This window comes from Urocitellus parryii, chromosome 16 (genome assembly GCF_045843805.1).
Source record: "Urocitellus parryii isolate mUroPar1 chromosome 16, mUroPar1.hap1, whole genome shotgun sequence".
NCBI classification, from domain to species: domain Eukaryota; kingdom Metazoa; phylum Chordata; class Mammalia; order Rodentia; family Sciuridae; genus Urocitellus; species Urocitellus parryii.
The window spans coordinates 14,554,201-14,577,690 of NC_135546.1; the positions used below are offsets into that span (position 1 = coordinate 14,554,201).

At 51.9% G+C, this 23,490-nt stretch overlaps 1 protein-coding gene across 5 annotated transcripts in view; it reads right to left on the reverse strand.

The window, feature by feature from the left end:
• Positions 1 to 23,490, reverse strand: part of Atp2b2 (ATPase plasma membrane Ca2+ transporting 2) — a 131,047-nt gene that overhangs the window by 12,076 nt on the left and 95,481 nt on the right. For all 5 annotated transcript variants that reach the window (XM_077793544.1, XM_077793543.1, XM_026383009.2 and 2 more), the window contains 9 exons: positions 19,252 to 19,493; positions 18,091 to 18,325; positions 11,399 to 11,578; positions 11,133 to 11,220; positions 7,548 to 7,654; positions 6,922 to 7,113; positions 4,282 to 4,495; positions 1,733 to 1,944; positions 1,513 to 1,620 (listed from right to left, as the gene is read on the reverse strand). In XM_077793544.1, the coding sequence (XP_077649670.1) occupies positions 1,513 to 1,620; positions 1,733 to 1,944; positions 4,282 to 4,495; positions 6,922 to 7,113; positions 7,548 to 7,654; positions 11,133 to 11,220; positions 11,399 to 11,578; positions 18,091 to 18,325; positions 19,252 to 19,493 (1,578 nt within the window). The remainder of the gene's footprint in view (positions 1 to 1,512; positions 1,621 to 1,732; positions 1,945 to 4,281; positions 4,496 to 6,921; positions 7,114 to 7,547; positions 7,655 to 11,132; positions 11,221 to 11,398; positions 11,579 to 18,090; positions 18,326 to 19,251; positions 19,494 to 23,490) is intronic.

Consider the following 23,490-nt stretch of genomic DNA (forward strand, 5'->3'; position numbering starts at 1 on the left):
TTCATTTCCCCCTGAGGTCACTGGGTCATGGGATCCCCAAACTGGGGGAAAAAGGGCATAGGTCCGGGTGGCCTGGGGCTAGCCAATCTTGGACGGGGAAGGCAATATGGGAAGGGATGTGCCTTCTTCTCCATCTGAAGGCTTCCCAAATGGCTTGTCCATGGGTCCGAGGCCCTTAAATCCATGAGGATACATACTCAGCCTAAGGGTTCCCTGGGAGTTTAGGGACAACACTGTCCACTGATATTGACCTTAGTCCTTCAGTATCTGCTCCCCCAGATGCTGAGAGCTTAGAGTATGGGCTTCAGTGTGATAGAGATGGTCCCAAGAAGTGCCCAGAGAAGGGGGTTCCTAGATCAAATTGAGTCTATCAATTTTCCAAAGAAGCTCCAAATTTTAAAGATGAAACTCCTGGGTATGGTGGTCATTTCAAAATGAAACCTGTAATCCCAGCAACTTGGGAGGTTGAGGCAGGAGGGTCACAAGTTCAAGGTCAGCCTGGGAAATTTAGACCCTGTCTCAAAATTAAAAATAAAAGGTGCTGGGAATGTAGTTCAGTGATGGAGACCCACTGGAGTTCCACCTCCAGTTCCAGTACTGCTGATAACTTTCTTCTGTATCTTCTAGTTAATTTTTGTCACTGTGGCTTCTTACTCTAGCTTGGGGACAGCCATGAAGGAGAAAATTATGTCTCAGGCCCATGGGGTCCCCACTGCCTGGGTGTCTGAGCACCTTGGAAATCAAGCTCCTTGGGCCCAGAATGGGCTCTGGACACCTACCCAGCACCTGAGTCATGAGCAAGCAGAATTGTGATGGCATATGTGTGTGTGTGTGTGTGTGTGTACATGTGGGTACACTCAAAAATGCTCATGTGTGCGTAGAACTCGGCAAACACAGGGGAAGGAACTGGCTGAAGAATGTCCTGGGATCAGAGCTAGAGGGGCCACCAGAGAGTATTCCCAAAGCCAGGGAAGATCTCTTGTGACCCCAGGCACAGTACTGCGTCACACTGCAACATGGCAGGATTTGTACCTCTGAGTCAGGACACCACTGACTAATGTCCCCTTTCAACACACTGGCTTCAGGCCCTGAGCCTTGGCAGGCCACAGTGTCTAGCTAGCACTTAATAACATTGTGCTCATGACATTAAACTTTTTGTTAGCTTCTATTTATAGCAAGTGACTGATTTTCTAGTTATGTTAGTAATATTATGTTGCCTTTCGAAGTAAATTTGTTAAAAAAAATCCCGAAGTGATTAAAAAATATTAATAACAGGAGCAATGGTAAATAGATAAAAGGCGAAATTCAGAGTGGTGGCATGCAGATATCTAGCATTTGGGACCTGGCCAGGCCCCCACTGCTCAGATGTCCAGAGATGGTGAGGGCCTTGCCTGGGGTGGCAGTGAGTCTATGGCGGAGCCAGGACCCATTCCTGGGGGCTCCTGGATTCCCTGTCCAGTGCTCTTCCCTTCCCCTGCAGAGAGACACCTCCTGCAACCCCCAGGAACCCACCTGGCCCCAGACGAGCTCTCCCAACCCGATGAATATGCACCACATCCACTGGTCCAGCTGCAGCGGCGAGCAGCTGAAGGGCTTCCCTCCAAACTGCACGATCACTATCTGGAGGTCAAAGGGAGCAGAGACACAGGGGGACAGGCCCTCAGCGGCCGGCACAGAGGGCTGGGGTGCTCACTGCCCAGCCCAGCCCAGGTGAGGGCAGGGGCCTGGTTACCTGGATGGCGAAGGTGCCCAGCACGATGGTGCAGAAGATGGGGTTCCGGAAGATGCCATCGAAGACGTTGCGCTCGCCATGGATCTTGCGGGCGTTGATCTCATTGAAGAGCTGCATCATGACGAAGGTGTTGAAGATGATGGTGTAGTGCTCTGAGGGTGGTGAGTGCAGGGGGGCGTTCCTCCCACTGTCGATCTGGAACATCTTCTCGCCTGCCAAGCCGAGAGGGCAGGGGCTGGGCTGGGAGCAGCAGAGGAGGGAGGCACGGCTGGAAGCAAGGGGCAGGGTACAGCCCGCACTGCTGCCTGGTCAGTGAGGGAAGGGTCAGCAAAGCCCTTTTTCTAAGGGGCAGGGGGCAAAGACCTTGGGGAGCTGTCTTCCGTCTTTCCTGTGGAAATCTGAGAAAGGTGGAATGCCAGTTGCATACTAGGTGACATTGCTTATAAGAAGTGACCCTAGATTGGCAAGTGCATCTGGACTGGGAGGACAAGAAAACCTGTGGGAAGCTGCTATGGTTTGCCAGTGTCCCCCAAAGGCTCAAGCGATAAAGGCTTGGTCCCTATCCCACAGTGCTATTGGGGTACTTTTAAGAGGTGGAGCCTAATGTGGGGGTCTTACGGTCCCTGGGATATGCTATCAAAGGGGATTCTGAGACCCCAGCCTCTTCCTCTTCCTCTCTTAAACTTCCCTTCCATGTTGGGCAGTTTCCTCCAGCATGTACCCCCTCACCACAGGCCTAAAAGCAAGAGACTGACCATAGACTGAAACCTCCAAAACTGTAAGCCAAAATAAACATTTCCTCTTTTTAAGTTGATTATCTCAGGTGTTTTGTAACAGCAACAGAAAGCTGATCACATGGAGGCCATGGATCTGAGCTTCCCTGACAGTTCTGCTGCTTGGCACTGAGCATGCCCTTGCTGAGACCTCTGGAAGCTCATAGGGCTGTTATAAGAGATCCCCATTCCTATGTGAGTGTGGGGCTTCTAGGCTGGGGTGGCCTTGGAACCACCCTTTTGGGCTTCATCCTTTCACACCTGAGCTGTTGCTTGGGGTGGTCCCCAGATTGCTGCATGGATGCCTGTTGGTGGCATGTCTGATGCATCCTGTATCCTTTTGTAAAACCTCATGAACTGGTGCCAGGAAGGTCGTGGAGTTTTCTGGGTAGAAGGTGTCCAGCCAAACCCAAGAACGGCAGGTGATGAAGTCGGGGTTGGGTGGTGGTGCGGGCAGCAGGCAGTAGGAGCCCCAGTTCTCCTCCCTTTCTCCCACCACTTTCTCCTAGTGTCTCAAGGTTTTCTTTCATGTGGCTTCCTCTATAGCTTTTCAGGATAATTCTTACAACAGTAAACTGTGTCCCGACAACACATCACTTTCCAGATTTACAGAAGGTGACTGCCTTTTTTGGACTGAGACCCTTGCCGCGCCACCATGCATACTCTGGGTGTTGAGGGCGCATGCTCGTTAGCATTGAAAACCCAGCTCCCAGGCTGGGGATGCTGCACTGGCCTGTCTCTGTGTGACCAACCCCTTCCTCTTCCTGGGTTGGGGACCATGACCAGGGATAGGCTTTGCCAGGATCATCTTGGAGGCTCCACAGAAACCAGGCCATTCTTAACCCCAGCCAAACCTGATTCTCTTTCTAGTTCCTCCTCAGACCAGCTGTGTGCCCTTAGGTAAGCACCTCACCTCTGTGAGCCTTGGTGCCTTGGAGTAATGGGGGGTCAAGGTACTATAATTTGGATCTGGAGTGTCCACCAGAGGCCCATGTGTTAAGACTTGGTCCCCAGGGTGGTGCTACAGGGAGGTGGTGGAATCATTGGGAGATGGAGCCTTGTGCGAGGCTTTCTGGTCACTGGGGCATGTCTTCGAAGGGGGACATGGGCCCTGGTCTCTACTGCTCTCTCTGCCCCCTGGCTCCCAAGGTGATCCGTTTTGCTCTACCCCATGCTCCTGCCATGAAGTGCTGCCTTGCCATTACCCTAAACAACAGGGCCACCTGACTGTGGACAGAAACCTTCAAAACTGTGAACCAAAATAAACTTATTCTAAGTTTTCTTGGGTCTTTTATTATAGTGACAGAAACAGCTTCCTAACACAGGAGCAAGGGCACCTGCCTCATGGCGTGGCTGGAGGCCTAAATGAGGCAGCTTCGGTGGAAGCATGGTGTAAGTGGCTGGCAGTTACACAGACGTCTCCATGAGGACACCCTCCCTGGTGCAACAGAAGGTGCTAGAAGAGGTCAGGGAAGGGGTCCCGGCTCTGAGGAGCTGATATGAAGTGCACTCATCAGCCCTGCATGCACCTTGTGTGATGTGCACTCAGACCTGGGAGCTGCGATCCATGGAAAAAACCCTAGATTTGGGGTCAGCTAAGCCTGTGATGGGGACAGGCTCTGCTCGAAGCTCCCTCTGTGACCTTGAGCAACTTACTTTACCTCCCTAAGCTTGAGCAAAATAGGAAGGTGGCTGTGAATCCAGATGCCAGGTCTGGGCCAAAGTGTCCCTGGAAGGTGGTGACAGGGCCACTGAGGATGTGGGCAGGGGGCTCACCAACGAAGAGCAGGGTGAAGATGAGGGTGAGCTGGTAGACTGCGTGGCCCAGGATGTTCTTCATCATGGTCCGGGAGATGAGGGGCTTGTTGCGTCCGTACGGCTTCCTCAGAAGCAGAGTCTCAGTGGGTGGCTCTGTGGCCAGAGCCAGGGAAGCGAATGTGTCCATGATGAGGTTCACCCAGAGCATCTGCACAGCCTTCAGAGGGGAGTCCTGGAGAAGTGGCCCAAGGAGAGCTCTGTCACAGGAGCCAGCCCCTCCTCTGCCATAGAGTGCTGGTAGGATGTGACGGAGGTCACATGAGGCTGGCCTGTCCCGTGGGTTCCTGAGCAGGTGCACAGCAGGTTCTAGAAGCCTCCTCTGGAGGACTGTGCAGAGCTGCCCACCTCAGCCCTGTACCCCACCACCCCAGGAGAAGGCAGAGTCCCCCAGGCCCAACAGCCACCAGCTTCTTGTAATCTTTAGCTGCATCCCTGCCACCTCCCTCCCCCCTTCTCCTGGCCATGTCACAGCACAGCCCCTGCCGCTCCCCCTTCCCTGCACCTCCTGCTGCCTCTTTCCCCTCAACTGTCTGTGGCTCAAGTCTCTCCTTTCCATGACCCTTGTCCCCAGTTTCTCCTTGCCTTTTATTATCCTACGTTATTCTAAAAAGCCTCTCTTTGTGTTTCTATGACTTTAAAAATAATACATTTTCAAGCTGGGAAATTTTGGCACATAAGGAATAGCAGAGGAGGCTAAAAGTCTCTGGGGGATCTCACAGAGGTTACCACTGCCCCCATTCTGGTGTGTGCCCTTCTAGACCTCTCGCTGACTGAGACGGGAGAGTACCGCGTGTCGGGCACAATCACAGTGCAGGGTCTCCACTGCCTGAAGGAGCTGGAGCTGCTGGTCGCCCTCCCTCCTCCTGCCCTGTAGGCCTTATCCACAGCTGTAGGCTTGGCCCCTCTGTGTCCTCAAATGCCTTTCTCTGTCACCAGCCACTTCTGTATCAGATTGAGGGATCCCTCCTCCAGCCTCACCGCAGTGCCAGGCCACTCCTGACCCCACTCTCCTGGTCCTCCCTTTCAGAGGGCTCCTCCTCCCTCCTTTTAAAAATGGGTTCCTGGGCTGGGGTTGTGGCTCAGCAGTAGAGTGCTCGCCTGGCACGTGTGAGGCCCTGGGTTCGATCCTCAGCGCCACATAAGAATAAATAAATAAAATAAAGGTATTATGTCCAACTACAACAACAACAAAAAAATATTTAAAAAAACCCTGGGCTCCTGTGGCCCCTTCCTGGGCCCTGCTCTCCTCTGCACCTGTTTCCCTAGCTTCAGGGACCTACCTCCTCCCACCTGGCCTCTCTCCAGCCCAGATCCCTGTGGCTTTAGCCTTGCCCATCTGGGGGCCATAGAACACAGCCTTCAGGAAGCCCACCCACCCTGACCCCTCTGCCTGTGCCCGTGCGCTCGCTCACCTCCTAGGCGATTGTCACAGCCCCTCCTGGCCAGCTCCCCGGCCTCTGTCCTGGCTCAGCCATCCCTCTTGGGCTTCCTCCTGCCCCTCAGCTTTTTCTGATTGAGTGCACCTCAGGGACTGGTGTCCACCTATTCCCCCTGGTCCCTGTTCAACTGGTAGTTTTCTTGGAACCTCAGTTTCCCCACCAGGTACCAGTTGGATCCAAGAAGCCTGAGTTTCTGTTACCATGGCAGTATCCCCAAGCTGCCACTAGAGGGAGCTTCTCATCCACAGGAGAGGAAAGAGGACTCTTTCCAGCAGAAGGGAACCCAACCATCCCTATCTCTGCCCTTCACCCCACAGGGCTCTGACTCTCAGACTGGGGCAAGCAGTGGCCACCAGCAGTGTCCCCATGACTCGGATGCAACAGAGGGGAGCAGGGTTCCCAGGGCCACACAGCTCAGTAGTAGTGCAGCACTCTGGGATTCTGGGGGTCCTGAGTACAGGGGCTTGAATACTGAGGTGGCTGCTGGAAGGCGTCAGGCCTCAGGGACTTCCCAGGGCTGAGGCAGCCTACTCTCTTCCCCAGGCCAGGCTGGTCAGCTCCTGGAGGAGGCAGGCTGGTAGCAGTACCAGGAGGCTTCAGGAGCAGTGGTAGGTGCCTCTCCTACTCTGAGCCTCAGTTTCTGCCTCTGTCAAATGGGAATCATCCCAATTCCTGTCTCAAAGTGAGGACATGGTGAGGCTGCAGGCCTCCAGGTCTTGTTTTCTGCAGGCCCCACCTAGTCTAGAGGACAGGGCTGCATGAAACCCAGAAGAAGTGATCTGGATAAACAGATTCCCGCTGCCTGTACTGTCCCCATCATTGCAGAACCAAGGCCCCCAGGGGCCCCGCTGACCCTCAGCCGGTCCTGTGATCTACATTGGGTCTGCACTGGCCCTGTCTCCCCCTAGCCCTGGACCAAGAGTCTGGCCAGTGCCTGGCCCAGGACCATGGGGGTGTAAGGCTGACATCTTCCACTTACTGGGCCACCTGAGCCATGCCACCTCTCATTTCCTCCACTGCACCAGGGCTGGCACCTGCACAGGGAACTGTGATGCGGTTCCTGGCAGGTGCTCCAATCACGCGTGCCCCAATCCAGGCATTCTGACACAGCTCAGGAAGCTCTCAGCTCGGGGTCTCTGCCCGCACCCCAAGGACCCACCTGTGTGATGCATGCGCCTGTGAAGGCCACGATTACAGCCACCACGTTGACAGTCAGCTGGAACTGCAAGAACTTGGAGATGCTATCATAGACGTTGCGACCCCACATCACCGCCTTGACGATGCTGCTGAAGTTGTCGTCTGTCAGGATGATGTCTGAGGCCTCCTTGGCTACATCCGTGCCTGCGATGCCCTGTGGGGACAGGGACAGGAGCCTGGAGGGGTGGCCGGGGGAGGTGAGTGGCTCTATACTGCTGTCCCCATCCCTGGCACATCCTCAGCCCACCACAACCCACTCCTGTTCCATCCCAATGGGCCCAGCACAGTCAGACCACACACAGGGACACACACAGACCCCCACCTGGGCCCTGCCCTGGACCCTCTCCTCCCTCACCCTCCTGCTCTCCAACCTACAAGTGCCCCTCCTTGCAAAGCTCTCCCTGAGCAGAAGGACTCCTCCCTTCCAGGAAGACCTCTGGGGCCAGGTGGAGGCTGGAGAGCATTGAATGCACACAGGGCCAAAGGGTCAGCTGAGTGTCAACTGGGGGTCCCACAAGCCACTTCAAGGCTATGTAGCCTAGGTGCTCCTGCCAGATTCCACCCCACACCCCTGAGAGCCGCTCCTACCATGGCGAAGCCCACATCAGCCTTCTTGAGTGCAGGCCCATCGTTGGTCCCATCCCCGGTCACAGCCACCACCTGCCGCTGCTCAGTGTGTGTGCTGTCGATGATGCCTGTTGGGGACAGGAGTATGCTCAGGGCCTGGGCCAGCCCTGAGCCTTGACCATGGCCATGGCCCCCTCTCTGGCCCCTGCTTAGCTAGCCCCTTCTGGCGTGGCTCTTCCCAGTACCTGCAGGGCATTCTGGGTACTTGGCTAGCCCAGGGCTGGCTGGAGGTCCTGTGTGGCCTGGGTCCTGCCCACTTTCCAGCACTGTCTTTGTTTCTTACAGAACTTGGCCACACTGGCAACCACCCTAACCAGAAAAACTGTCCCCTTGGTCCCTCTGCTTATACCCAGGGCCCCTCTGCTCTCCAGGGATTCTCAAGGTTTCTCTGGGGTCCCGCCATCTGCCCTACCAACACCTTCCCCTTACTACTCTGACCTTGGCCTATCTCCAGACACTCATCCTCAATAAAAAATTCAATAAAAATGAGAATGAACACAAGACACGTGGCCCCAGTCACCAGCTGGGTCAGTGGAAGAGGGTAGGTGAAAGGTGTCATCATCAGGGCCCTTTGGAGTGTGTGGGACTTGTCACTCATGAAGCTACCAGGCAGAGATGGCCATGGGCAGGACAGATATTTGGGTGTTGACCTTGACTCTTATTCCACACAACAGACGCATCACCAAGGCCTTAGATTTCTGGCTCCAAAATGTCACTGAAGTCCTTTGTGTTCTGTCCTGATTTCTACAACTGGCATTTCTACTGGCCCCTCACTAACTTGGGGCACCCTGGAACTTGCTGCAAGACCTTGTTTGAACCTGTCCCTTGCCCCTCGGAAAAGCCGTTCACTTCTTCCCTGGGCCTCATGATAACATGCAGGAACCTCTGAACCCCACGACCGGGCCTCTCCACTCTGATCTCTTCTCTTGCCCCTGGCCATGTCCACCTCTTTGCCACATGCCTGGCTCTCACTGGCCTCTGTTCCTATAAAAGCTGTTCCTTGGGTTGGATATACTCCTGTCACCCATCTATAGCTTCAGCTTGGATGCCACCATCCACAGAAGTCTTCGTAGTGCCCTGAAGACCCCTGTCACTCCAAGAGCATCCCCGAAGCTGCTGCCTCCCCTACCCACCCCCCTGCCTATGCCCTGCAGTGGAGGGGGGGATGAGCTCCCTAACTTAGGGCACTGTCCCCTCTAAATTGCTCCCCTCAAGACCTAGCTCCCATGCCTGGTGCCCCAGGAACCGTCCTGAGCTGCTGCCACCCAGTAGCCAGCCCCAAGGCCCTCTGCCCTGAACCCGGTCTCTCCAAGCTGGTCCACTCGTATGCGCATGCGAGGCCTCTGTCCTCCCTGGTTCCCTCAGCCTGCAGGGGGCTCCTCTTTGACAAGGGGAGGGGCTCTGTGGCTCCCTGGGCTGGTAATGGGCTTTTCCTGTTCCCAACAGAGCACAGATCTGGGACAAAACCCTCCTGGGGCTGTCTCTTCTCACTCTAGGCCCAGTGTGGCCCTGCCCTGTGTGGCCACCAGGGGCTTCCCTGTGGCCAATCTGTGTCCTGACCCTCCAGACCACATCCGTCCTCCTCTCTGACAAGCTTCCGTCCTGGCTTTCCTGTCACCCATATCACTCCCGCTCCTCTGGTCACTTGTCCTTGGGTTCTGCTGGCACCACTTAGGTGGGTGCTCCTGGGTTCAGCAGCTCCCCAGCTCTTCCCTCTTGTACCCCAGCCAGGCCTGTGTCTCAGGCCCCGCACTCTCCTGCCCTGAGAGCCAGCCACCTCTGGACAGCTTCGCTCGACTGTCAGAGGCCGCAGCGTGGCCAGTCCTACACTGAAAGCATCAATTTTCCTCAGATCTGTCTTGTCTCCTGTGACTCCTGGTGCCCAGATGCCCACCAGAAAGGCACTGGGCCTGCAGTGGGCCCTCAAACAGGCAGACAGCAGAGGTCCTGGGCCCCTGCCCCTTAACCCCCTTACAATGTCCAAACACCCTGCTCAGACTTCCACCTGGAAGGGTTTCTCAGACCTGCTGACGGCTGGCCGCCCTGCCTGCCACCATCTGGTCCTTGTGGCACGCTAGGCAATCCTGGTGGTCCCTCTTGCCTGCAGGTCACTCTCCCAAAGCAGGCTGGGTTTTATGAAATGGTGGTCTTTTCCACGTGGCCCTCCCACTTCCTGAACTTGGGGTAACAGTGCAGGTCATTGCCACCTACGTGGCGAATGCGTGGTCTGTAGGATGTGATGCCACCCGCCTCCTCCAGTCTCCTCCTCAGCTTTCCCTCTTCCAGGACTCCCATGCAGGTAACTGAATTTACGTTCATTCCTTGATGTGCTGGGGAAAACTTTTTTCTCTGGACAGTTCCAGTGTGGTTCCCTGCCCTGTCTGAAAACCAGACCCTTCCTCCTGGAAACACCCTCCCCACCCACCCCTGGCCTTCCATGGCCTGTGACCTGACACCCTACCCAGCCAGAGTCAGAGGGCAGCAGCGGGCCCCAGCACAGCCTTCTCTGCCACCCATGCAGCCTTTCACCCTCTGCAGGGACACTGCCTATTTAGTGTCCACTGCCTGGGACCTGCACCACGAATTCCAGAGGGAAGGACCACATCCACCTAGATCAGGGCCTGGATATAACAGGTCCTCAATAAATGGTCATTGAAAGAATGAATAAATGAATTGATGAGCAAATGAGTTAATAAATAATAAGAAATGAGCATGGGTTGGAGAACTTTTGCTTCAGTATCTGTGCTTCAGGGCTTCTGTTTCTGTCCCCAGGCTAGATCTGCCTCCATTAATGTCCCTGGGTGACACGTTTGAGGCAAGAATCCTAGACACCTACGGATGATCTCAGGCAGAAGCCTGGATCCCACAGTCAATTTACAGATGGGTAAATCGAGTCCCAGAGTGGACAGTCTTGTCCACGGCCACAGAGCAGGTCAGCAGCAGAGCCAGGACATGAACCAGAAATACCTAGAACCTGGCCCCCAGAGCTTGGCATGTGTTGTGCTCTCTCTGGGGGGGGAAATGGGAAGAGAGAAGGACTGTGGCATTGGGCCCAAGACAGCCCATCCCTGAGTCTCAAGATGCCAAGCACACCAAGGCTCTTGAACTCCTGAGCTCTGGGGCCAGACTGAGAGCAAGTGAAGAGGGTTGACTTTCAGATAACGAGCAGTAGCAGTCTGTCAACCACAGAGAGCAAGATCTGTATAAAGTCACTCAAACTCGACATTTAAAATGCCCCACTGGCCAAATAAAACATATCTGTGGTCCCCATAAGGTAACTGAGCCATGAGTTCGAGACCCTAGATGGCCCCAACCCTAACATTTCTTGGAGGAGTTGGAGGCCCAGAATAGAAGGCTCACAACCTCCTTTGGGCCCTCAACAGGCATCCCTGGGCCGAAAAGCATCCTTTTCATAAGAGCATCCCCAGATGTGTAGACTCCCAGAGAGGGTCCCTTTCCCCCGTCCAGTTGTATGGAAACACCACGTGCCAGGAAATGAGGATTGGTCTCTGGCCTCAGAATTTCCCAAGACCTCCCACGTCTCACCTTTGACCAGGGTGTGCTTGTCTGTCGGGGAGGAGCGAGCCAGCACCCGCAGTTTTGGCCAGATCTTGTCAATTCGCTCCTGCTCAATCTGCAGAGGGATGAGGGGAGAGGGTCAGCAGGATCAGGGAGAGAAACTGAGGATCGAGGAAGAGCCCAGAGTATACTGGCTGGTCTCTGCACAATCATGCATCACAGCGCCTGTGCCTCCCAGCTCCCCGCCCCATCAAATCTAGTCCCTCTGAGGACATTTACCCTGGGTCACGTACCTCCCCCTTCTCGTTGCGGATCCTCCGGTTGAACTCTTTGCCCTCCAGACACAGGAAGTCTTCCCCAGGATGGATGATACCACACTTGATGGCGATGGCCCGGGCCGTATTGATATTGTCACCAGTGACCATTCGGACAGTGATACCTGCCCGCTGGCACTTGCGGATGGCTTCTGGGACCTAGACAGGAGGGTAGGATCCATGGGGGAGGGCACCACCCCTGGCAGGCCCTCGCTGCCTTCATGAGTCCCAGAGTGAGCCCTTCTCATAGGCAGTTCCACTTAAATGGGAGTAAAAACCCCATGAGATACTGATGGCACAGATAGAATACAGGCCATGGCTTCTCTCCCTGTGCCCATGGCAGACATTGTTAATCGATCACAGTATCCTGGATTGAACCTGATGTGGGCTCAGAATTCTTCTCAGCCAGAATCCCAGGCAGCCAACACCTACTGACCATGATAGTCTCTCCTGAGACCAAACCACTGGATCCCCCGAACTGCATAATGCTTTGGAAAGACCCTAATGAACACCTTCTCAGATCAGGCCCCAGGCCAGAGTACAGAGCACCTAGTACACTTGAACTGGACCAGCTTTATCTACAAGCTCCATGATAAGTCTGTTTGTGTATTTTCAGGCTTTTTTTTTTTTTTTTGAGGGGGAGATGTTTGCATTTGGAGGCATTTTATTTACAGAATGTGACATTGGATTAGAATAAATCCGAATGACTATGCTGTCACTTAAAATAGGACATTTTGCTGAGAGTAAGGATTGCATCCTGCCTTCTCTGACTATAATGACAGACTGATGTCTGGGCCAATCGGGTCAGATTCAGACCCAGCCCAGCCAATCTGAAGGCGGCAAGGCCCGCCACCCCCTAGGCCCCAGTAGCTTCCCCAAGCAGAGCTCTGGATTTACCCAGCAACCAGGATGTGGAAATTAGCCTGGAGCTGTGGCAGCCCTTTATACAGAACACAGATCAACTGAATGAGTGATTCTTACCCATAGGCAATAACAAATAATAAAATAATAAGACTATATTTGCTGCAGAATGTCTTTGAGGGGGAGAGAACACATCAAGGGCAGAAAATCCAGTTGTCCAGAAATACTAAAGCACTAAAGCACATTGGAATCCTGGGCCCAAGAGCTGAGTCGTGCACACCCTAGTGACTGAGGCCTCACTCCCATGCCTCCTCTGACAAGCCACTGCTGAGCTTGGAAATGCATTTCCCCCCAAAGAGACCCCGAAGTCCTAAGCCCCCATAGCTGTGAAAATGGCCTTACTTGAAGAAAGGGTCTTTATGAAGGTAATTACACAAAGATGAGGTTCTCAGAAAAAGTCCTCATCCAGTATAATCGGGTCCTTAGGCACAGAGGAAATTTGGATGCAAAGACATGCACAAAAGGAGATGTCAGGGGAGGGAGAAGGCATGCCAAAGAACAACAGAGACGGTCCAGCAAACCTCTAGAAGCTAGGAGAGTGGTCTAGAGCAGGCCCTGCCCACTCCTGGATCTTGGGCTTCAGCCTCCACAGCTGTGAGACAAATTTCCACTGTTTGAGCTGCTCAGTTTGTGGTTTACCTGCTGTTCAACAGAGTTCAGTCCTGATAAACCCACCGTTAAGTTGAAAATATCAAAAGTAAAAAATGCACCAAATAGACCTAACCTACCGAACAGCCAAGATGAACATCAAGTATCATGGGTTGTTCCCCCTCGTGATCATGGGCTGACAGGCAGCCGTGGCTCACTGCCCTGCCCAGCATCAAGAGGTTTTTCTGCCCCATTTTGCTAGTCTGGAAAAAGATCCAGATTTGAAATTCCAAGTACAGTTTCCATGGAATGAGTATTGCTTTCACACCTTTGTGGAGTCAAAAAAATTCAAAATCTAATTATCGTTAGGTTGGGGGCTATCTGTACTTTGCCATGGCAGCCCTCGCAAACTGATGAATAAAACACTTAGCATCTACTATAGTTTAGATCTTGAACATCCTCCAAAGGCCTGTGTGTTCAAGGCTTGGTCCCTAGACTATGGTGCTATCGGGAGGTGGTGGAACCTCTAAAGGGTGGGAGGTCTTAGGTTACAAGGGGTGTGCCCTGGAAGGGGACTATGGAATCTAGGTCTCTTCTTCTTTCTCTTTTGCTTCTAAGCTGTGATGTGAAATGCTTTGCTCTGCCATGTATTCCCACCATAATGTGTTGCCTCAACATGGGCCAAAAAACAATGGGGCCCAAACAACCATGGGCTGAAACCTCCAAAACTGTGAACTCAAACAAACCTTTCTTCTTTACAAGTTGATTCATCTCAAGCATTCTGTTATAGTAACAGAAATCTGACTAATACAGAATCCTTTTCCAACTCCCTGCCTTTGCCCATTCTGTTCCTTCTGCCTTCCCTCAATCTCTGTGTGTCGTATCTTACCCATCTTACATGTAAAATGCTTTCAGCTCATGAAGCCATTCTGAATTCTTCCAATCCAGTGGGATATTTCCTTAAACTATTCTCAGTAGTTTCTTCTATCACTCAGACATTTGTTCATTCAATGAACTGTTATTGAACATCCTGTTCAAGGCACTAAAGATGCAGAGATGATTAAGACTGAAACCCCAGAGGCATTGATCTGGTTGAAATATGCTTTCCACATAAATAAAATTGCTGTTAATTTTTTTTTAAAAAAAGGCTTCTTTTGCTAAAATTATCCTAGATATTTCTCACTGAGGAAAAACAGTCAGGAAATGGGCGCTTCCTGTTTTCATTAAATAAAGGCTTTTAAACATCTGTTGTTTCTGGTGACAGCCGTTGTCTGTGACTCTAAGGGCTCCAAACACCCCCGGATAACCCGGCAAGTCCCAGACCGCCATTCTCCTGATGGCTTCATTGATGTTGGCTTCCGTCAGCCTCAGCAACGTCTCAGGGTGGGAGTTTTGGCAAATATGTTTTTAACTGATTCTTGCCTTTGGTGGTCTCCAGGGGGGAAGGCAGTGTGGAGATTCACCCCACTGACAGCTGGGGAAACCAAGGGGGGCATAAATTATCTTCCTGCTATGGCAAAATGAACCCTAGCATGTCTAAGGACCCTAGAGGTGGCCCAGGTGGAGGCCATCCTCCTTTCTGGGCCTCGGCAGGCTGGAGGCACTAAGCAGGGTATTCGCCCAGGAGACTCAGGGCAGGGTGAACAGAGCTCGGCAGAGTTTGCAGAAATGCACCCACCATAGGCATGGATGCTCCCAGAGGGTCACTCACAAAACCGGTGACAGTGCTGCTGTGGAGGTGGGAATTGGGGACTAGCATGGCGGTAGGGTTATTTCACACTTCTGTACTTTTTGAATTTGGTTCCATGCACACAAATCACCTATCCTAAAAAAGCAAATCAGTAAGACAACTGTATCCACTGGGCTCCTGGGGGCCTGCATCCATCCCACGCTCCCCAGGGGGAGACGCAAATCAGCAGGTCTGAGCTTTTATGCTTTCAGGTAGCGTCCCCAGCAGCCCTGCCATGTCTGTGAGTCGAGAACATCAGACCGTTCACGTGTCTTGTTTTTCAGATGAGGAGACCGAGGCTAAAGGGGATGCACCTGAGGCCACCTAGAAGGAGTGGCAGGAGCAGAATCAGAGCCCACATCCTCTGACTCTGCCAGGCCACTGCTGTTAAATTCAGATTATGTCTTGAGGGCAGGCCTTTGGGGCACGGGAGAGGGTCAAGATGGATTCTCTGATGGAAGGAAGGATGAGCAGATGAGAAGATAGAGGCACAGAGAGAGGGCCAGTGGCTTATTGGTGGTAAAGTTGGGGCTGGCATCCAGGTCCTTTCCAAGTCTGCATCTGAAGCCACTTACTCTGGATGACCCTGCTGTCAACAGCAAATGCCAGGGACCCAGCTTTGCTCCTCTCAGGCCCTGGGTGTGGGGAGTCTTTCCTCAACCTCCTGACACAGAATGACTTGCCCCTTCTGTTTTGTGGCATCTAGGCAAAGGCCCTGGGGAAGAAAGGCAGAAACCTGCCCTAATCGGGACTTGCTCAGCCTCTTACAGGGAGTCTTTGGGGACATCCCCGTCCCTCTGTGTTTCCATCTGCAAACTGGGATGTGAGGAAGCTATCTGGGTGAGATGAGGGTTCAAACCTCTAGCCACGCCTCTTGAGTGACTGTGAAGGCAGTGGGTGTTGATTGGCATTAACAAAAAGAAGGAAGGACAGAAAATTCCGCACTACATGGCATTACTTTGTGAAATTCTTGGGTTGGTTAAGCGTGTGTGCTGACTTGAGTCATGACATAAAATCCATTTCTTCTTATTTTGGGTCAGGGCCAAAAAAATGTTTGCACCGGATTCTCTTTCCCAGCCCACCTCAGAGGTGTTTCGGAGGCGTGGTGATGAGCCAGGAGCTCACGGAGGGGTGGAGGAGGCTCTAGAAAGCAAGGACAAGGGAGTCCCCAGGGCGTGGTTAGGCCCGCCTCCTTCTGCAGGGGACAAGCCACTGCTGCCTGTTCTGAGAAATTTCCAGTAAGGAGGTAATGCATCGCCGTGAGGCCTGAGCCCATTAGCGGTTGGTAATGAGCAGGCGTCCCCTGGGGGAGCTGATAAATGGCCTGTGTACCCGGGAGGGCTGCGGTCTACAGAAAAACACACGCGGGCTCTGGTGCCAAGCGCCAAGCTCCTGGGTGCTGACTGTCTTTGCTGTTTTAGGATCGGGGTAGGATGAGGGGCCCACAGTGAGACCCAGTTGTGTGTGTGACAAGAGGGGGGGGGGAGAGAGAGAGAGAGAGAGAGAGAGAGAGAGAGAGAGAGAGAGAGAGAGAGAGAGAGAGACCTGAGCACTAGATACGGTGTTGGAAGACTGGGGTTCAAGTCCATTCATTCTACAAATCTTTATCGAGCACCTCCTGAAGGCTCAGCTGTGGGTTAGGGGACACAATGTGTCATTGGATCCAGAATCTATGGGGAAGGGGGGAAGAAAGGGGACCTTCGTTTTGGGGCCATCTACCTCATGCCAGACACTCTGCTTTTGTTCATTCAAAATGGTACGATCAGACCCTTCACAATATCCCAGGATGTGCATGCATGCGTGCGTGCGTGCGTGCGTGCGTGCGTGTGTGTGTGTGTGCGTGTGTGTGTGTGTGCGTGTGTGTGTGTGTGCGTGTGTGTGTGTGTGTGTGTGTGTGTGTACGTGGGGGAGGGTATTATTATCCGAAGTCTGCAGATAAGAATCAGAGAGCTTATGTAACTGGCCCAATGCCTCACAGCCAGCAATTCTGGCACTCCCTGGTCCGTCCCATGCCAGAATTCATTCACTCTTTGATTCTTCTCCCTGATGCCTGAGTGGAATGTAGAATCTTACGGCATCAGGCCCAAGAACTTGGAGGACAAAAATTCTACCCTGTTTCCCTTTAAAGAGGGGAAACTGAGGCTCTGAGAGAACAGGGACTGGCCAGACCATGGTGTCAGGGCAGGAGGGGACACGGAGGCCGTCCCTGCTGGCACACTCCACACTGGGCAGTCCATCCTCCTCCCTTCCTCCCGCCACGCTCCAGCTCAGGATTCTTGTCCTTCTCCCTGCAGGATGCAGACTCAGCTAAAGGAGACTGAAGACCTACTGTGTGCTGAGTACCTGTTAGGGGCTCTCCCACAATCACCTCCTCCATCCATGTGAGGAAGGTGCTGTCGCCCCCGCCCACTTGCTGGAGACTGTGACCTGACACTGAGAAACTGATGGGACTCCATTTTTGAGAAACCAGCCTCAACCTCAGAGCAAAGCCTGTCCAAGGAAGGGGGCGTGGCCCTTGTCCTTGGAAAAACCCACAGAGCACTCCTAGGCACATACCCACCCTGCTGAGTTGTTTGTCTGCAAATAACAGGAGAGATCTGCAGAGCCAAGTGTCCCTGACTCAGTCAGGCTAGGTGAGGACCCATAGCAACCCCCTAGCAACCACCAATCAGCATGAGACAGGGAAAATACCTGGGATGCCAGATGACCCCCCCAGTAGTTTATGGTGGTTGATAACATGTTGGGAAACCCTGTAGTTTAGACATACACCCCTCATGGCTTAAACCAATCAGTTCAAACGAGTCCCCCTCTTGTACTAACCAATCACCCCTACCCAACTTGTTCCTGCCAGGGAATGCGCTAATCAGTGTTAAGAGTTGTTGTTGGACTTTCCCGCGGTGTGGAATGATTTGCTGTGTGATGTTGTGACCCATAGAGTATCCCCCAAAACCTATAAGATCTCACTGAACAAAGGACCGGGGCTCACTCCCTGGGACCACTGTGAGTCCAGGCTCGAGCTTGCAATAAAGACTCTTGTGTGATTGCATCGGATTTGGCTCCTGGAAGTCCCGAGAATTACATGACACCGTGACTTGTGCGAGCTCTGTTCCTCTGAATGTCAGAGGTGTTACCAGGCAAGCTGGCCAGGGGATGGTGATTGCTAAACTGCACCTGGACAGAGGGAAGTGGAAGTACTGATGGGGACACGGCACTTGGTGTTCTCCTGAGAACAACGGCCCTTGTCATTGGGTGTGTCCTTTGCCCAGGCCTGGAACCTGGGCCTAGGGGCTTGTTACCAGAGCTCCTGGTTCCTGTGAGGTAAAAGGCTTCTAAGGCAGGGAACTCCCCACACCTGTCCCTGGGGAGGGGGGTAGAGGGAAGAGCACCTGGCGGCAGGGAGGACAGGCCCCGCAGCAGAGCACCAGGGCCTTACCTCAGGCCGAACGGGGTCCTCGATGCCCACCACACAGATGCAGGTGAGGTCATTGAGGATGTCATTCTCGTTGTCCCAGTCGGGCTCGGGGCTGCTGGGGAAGTCACGGTAGGCCACACAGATGGTGCGGAGCCCGTCGCAGGCCATGGGCTCGATCACCTTCTTCACCATCTCGTCCCTGTCTCGGGGTCGGAAGACCCGGGGCTCACCTGCCCCACTGAGGATTTTGCAGCACCTGGGGGAGAGTGAAAGGCAGGTGAATAAAGCCCAGCCAAGGGCCTAAGGGGTGTTCCCCTGCCCACTGGGGATGTCCAACTGGCCACAGAGTTCAGGCAAGGCCCACCGGGTCCATCTCCCATAATGCCTCAGGACTAGGTGCACCCACCAGCGCCCAGGTCTGAGGTAGGGTAAAACCAGGTGACCTTAAAATATCTGCCCAGGGCCATTCAGCAAGAGCAACCCTGCTTTGGTCAGTTATATGTGTTATCTACAAGGTTTCATTTGAAAAATTAAAAAAATGGTTTCCAAAGGCCATCAAACCTTGGCTAGTAGTTTTTGGCCCCACTTGTATACTAGGATCAACTGGGGAGAGCATTTAACAAATACCCACGTGTGCATCCTGCCCTCGGGTCTCCAATTCAAGTTATCTGGGGTAAGTCCAATGATCAATGGTTTTTTAAAAAATCTCCCTGGGGTGATTTGCATGGGGCTGCTGGCGCTGAGAACCATCGGGCTAGATCAATCCCTTCAACCTACGAGCCAGGAAACTGAGGCCCACAGAGGACAGTGACCTGCTTAGCTCCCCAGGTTTATCTCTGGCGCACAGTCAGAGGAACTTGCCTGATGAAAACCAAGTAACTACCACCAACCAGCCCTATGAGAAGGGAAGCAAAATTAAGTGTGACTGTGGGTAGAACGTCCTGAGGATCCAGTCTCTCAGAAGGCAGGGAAGACTCTTATCTGTAGAAATTTTTAAGAGGATATAGTTAAAAAAGTGGTGGGCAAGGGGTGAGTCTTGCTGTGTGACCTGGTGCTAGATGGACTCTCCAGTCCAGGGGTGCTGCTAGGTCCAGCATGGACGATGCCAGCATTGCATGGTCCAGAGGCCCCCAACCCCCTCCTCCAGCTCGGCCCTCAGCCGGCGCCCTGTTGGCCACTTACTTTTTGAGCACAATCTCAGAAGCACCCTTGCTGTACATGCGGAAGCTCTCGTCGGGCATCTTGATGACGGTGCTCATGGACTTGCGCACGGAGTTGAAGGTGTACACCTTATACAGCTTCTCCTCCGGCATCTGGCTGCGCACAGGCTCATAGTCCTGCTTCAGATCCAGCACAAAGCCCAGCAGACCGCATTCTGTTTTGTTACCCACCTGCCGAGGCAGGCCACCCTCCTTCTCCGGGGGCTGTGGAGAGAGGCAGGTGCGGCTCATACAGGGCAGGGCCCGCCCCCGGGGAGCCCTGGGTCCACCCTTTGCATCTGGCCTGGGACGTAAGCCACTGCATCCCAGATGGAGTCCTGACTCCAGATGCAAATCATGAAGCAAGACATCTTTTAATAATTATAGATTATTTCAAACAACTATGAATTATTTCAAGCATAAAAGAAGATAATGATAGAAACAGTTGTGTACCTACCACCCTACTTTGTAGAATCTTGACATTATGCCATATTTGCTTCAAAATTTTCTTTTTTTTTAATATTTATTTTTTAGTTGTAGTTGGACACAATACCTTTATTTTATTTATTTATTCTTATGTGGTGCTGAGGATCGAACCCAGGGCCTCGCAAGTGCTAGGCGAGCGCTCTACTGCTGAGCCACAACCCCAGCCCCCAAATTTTCTTTTTTAAGAAGCAAAACATGTCAAAGAAAAGTTGAATCCCCTCTGTGTATCTCTTCTCATCTGCTCACTTCACCCTGGACCCAGAATTAACTTTTATGTTAAATTTGGCTTTAGTCGTTGCCATGTATGTGTTATTCTTAGATAACTGTGGATTCACATGCAGTAAGAAATAATACAGAGAGCTCTCATATATCCCCTTTGTCCAATTTCCCCCAAAGTTAACTTCTTGCTTCATCAAAGTACAATGTCACAAACACCATCAAACTGGCCTTATTCAGATCTCACCAGCTTCACTTCCACTGTGTGTGCACGTGTGCATTTAGTTCTTCACAATGGCATCATGCCTGAATTCCCATGATTACCACCAGTGTCAAGATACAGGACAGTTCACCCCAAGGGGCCCCCTGCTACTCCCTGGTGGCCACAGTCAACTCCTCCCTGGCCCTGGCCATCAATCATCTATCTCTACCCTTTCGTTATCCCCCCCTTATTGTGGTGCTAGGAAGTGAACTCGGGGTCCCGGGCATGCTAAGCAGGTGTGCTACCACTGAGTTACTCCACCAGCCTGCTTCTGTCATTGGAGGCATTGATACAGGGAGTCGCACAGTAGGTTAATTTGGGAGATTGGCTTTGTCCACTCAGCATAATCTCCTTGAGATCCAGACAAGCTGTTCCATGTGGCCATGATTTATTCTCTTCATCAGCTAAGTAGTGTCCCACCGTGTGGATGGATGGGCCATCTCTTGTGATTTCGACTCAGGTTGAGCCAAATGAAATGGCTAGTTGTGCATGTCAAAAATGGCCCAAAGGTGGCAATTGCATGAGGCCATTTAACCTAATGTCTATCCGGGTAGGACTCTTTTGCACGTTGAGCATTTCAGACCCGGGGACTGTACACATTCTTCTGTAACTTGCTCTACTCACTCCACATTCCATTCGTGAGATTCTATGTGTTTTGGTTCTAGTTTGTTCTTTTTAACCTGTGGCGTAGATTTCATTCTATGAATAGGGTGCGATTGATTGACTTATCCCTTTTGGTCCCTCCCTTTTTTCTTCTCGCTCGTTCTTTAGCACTTGCTACGTTGTTGCTGTGCCAGCAACATCTGCTGCAGAGATTCTCAGTAAAACCAGGGCTGCCTCTCTCCCCCAGCACCCTTACCCTCACCTGATTTCGGCCTCCACTTCTGTTCTGAGTGGGTCCTTCTCTCTTTCCTGCTGGGCACAGTCCCACTCATGTTTTAAGGATCAACTCAAACATCTTGTATTTGAAGATTGCCTCTGGGGCTCTATCTCTTGTGTTCTATTCCTCTCTGGGTTCTCAGGGGTACTGCAGAGCCCAGCACACAGTAGGTGCTTGCCAACTGCTTGAATGGCTCAAGGCAGCCCAGTCTTCTGGGCAAGATGCACGTTTGCAGGTCAAGGCAAGATGCTCCACAGGGGCACTAAGGGGGCACTAGCCCCTCACGGTGGGAAGGGAAGATCTGCAGGTATGATCCACTCCCTTGGGTTCCCCCACACATGTGCACAGAAAGCACTTGACATTAATATGCAGTCACTCAGGTGGAGGTGGCTTGGGGAGCAGGAAAAGCCACCAGAGATAAAAAATCAAAACCAGAGAGCTATTAAAGAGGGACAAATAGCAAGAAACATGCCTGTCCTCCTCCGTCCCAGTAGTGACATTTCATGGGTCTCAGATCGGCCTTGCATCCTGGTCCTCAGCTTCCTTGAGATTGCTCAAAAGAGCAGGGTGGGCAGGAAGAACAGGGATTCAAGAAGATGCGAGCTTTGTAGGGACCCTCCATAGTCAGTTATGTCCTGGGCCTATTCTCCCCTTCTGCAGTTAAGGTTCAGGCCCAGGAGGCAGGTCCCAGTCACATGGAGACACAATTATTGACACACACAGTGGGCCTGAGACCCAGGAAGGAAAGAGACTTAGAACCTAACCATGTTCTCAGTTTCTCCATCTGTGAAATGGAATGGGTAGGAGCAGATGGTTTCCGAGAGAGAAATCAAAGCTTTCCTTAAAGTAGACTTTGGTGAAGGATGGTGGAGGGGAGAAGGTCCGTCAGCAGATGATCTGGGGACCAGGGAAGGGGACAAGGCTCAGAACATCTTCCCAGGTCCCATGACCACATTAACCTATGTCTCAGCATCAAGCACCTTGCAGAGTTGCCCTCTCTATGCTCCATGATGAGATTTCACTTGGAAGCAGAGAAATCTTTGATATGACTTCCCATTTCTGGCATTAGGAAAATAAATTCTAAGAGCTTCTTTTTTGTTTCCACAATATGTTGTTAGGCTCTAGTGTAATATATATAAAATACAATTTTATAATTAACTTTCTGGTGATTTCCAGAGTTTTATGTATGTTCCACAACCGTTTTTTTTTTCTCCCCTCTCCACTAATGAAAGAAAATGACGACTCCAAGGACTTAAATAAAAATGCCTAATTACTTATTTGCCCAAGAGAGCTGAGCAGTCATGCCTGCAAAACACCCAACATTTTATTACCCTCTGTGAAATATTTTAATTTTCCTCTAAAAGGATTTCAAACAATCCATGGTTACAAATAGCAAGCGCTGCCTCCTCCGTAATTCAATTTGTTTCCATGAACTTGAGCTCTGAAATCGCCTACACGCGTTACTAAGAAGCGTGCACCCTCCCCTTTTCTCTTTCTGCATTTTTTATCCTGACAAGCTCAGAGGTTTCGCTCTTGCTGTAAAAATTCCAAGAGCCTTATTAGCTCCAGGACTCCAACTCTGCAAAGGAGTTAAGGTGTTGGTAGTGTTCCTGTTTCTAGGGACAGGAAATAGCCCAGGAGGGAAGTGACCTGCTCTAGGTCACAGTCTCACTGAGGGCTGGGGCCCGGGGGCTGTCACTTCAAAGCTTTATCTGGTACATTTCCCTGCTCGGCTGTTGAGCCCTTTGGGAGTGCGAGGTGCAGTCATGGGCGTAACTTGGGACAAGTCATGCTTCTGATTTGGAATGCTGGATGTTTTGGGAGTGAAACAGATAAAAATCAATGAATGATGATGAATTATAAATAACAAACTATAAATATACATGATCCAAATTGTAAATAATATCTGCAAAAATGAGATGATTAAAAAACCCAGAGCACGTATCACCTCGTATCCATTAGGATAACTATTATTAAAAACACTACCAACAGGGGCTGGGGGTGTGGCTCAAGTGGTTAGCACGCTCGCCTAGCATGCGTGAGGCACTGGGTTCGATTCTCAGCACCACGTAAAAATAAAATAAAGATATTGTGTCCACCTAAAACTAAAAAATTAAAAAAAAAAACACACCACCAACAAAAAAATCCCAGGAAATAACAAGTTTGGCAAGAATGAGATGGAACTGGAACTCTTGTGCATGGCTGGTAGGAATGTAAAGGGGTGCAGATGCTGTGGAAAACAGTATGGCAATTCCTTAAAAAGTTAATTTGCAAGTCCAAATCCTAGGTACACACCCCAAATAACTGAAAATAGAGACTTACAGAGATATTCGCATACCCATGTTCACAGTGGTGGTATTCACAGTAGCTAAGAGGTA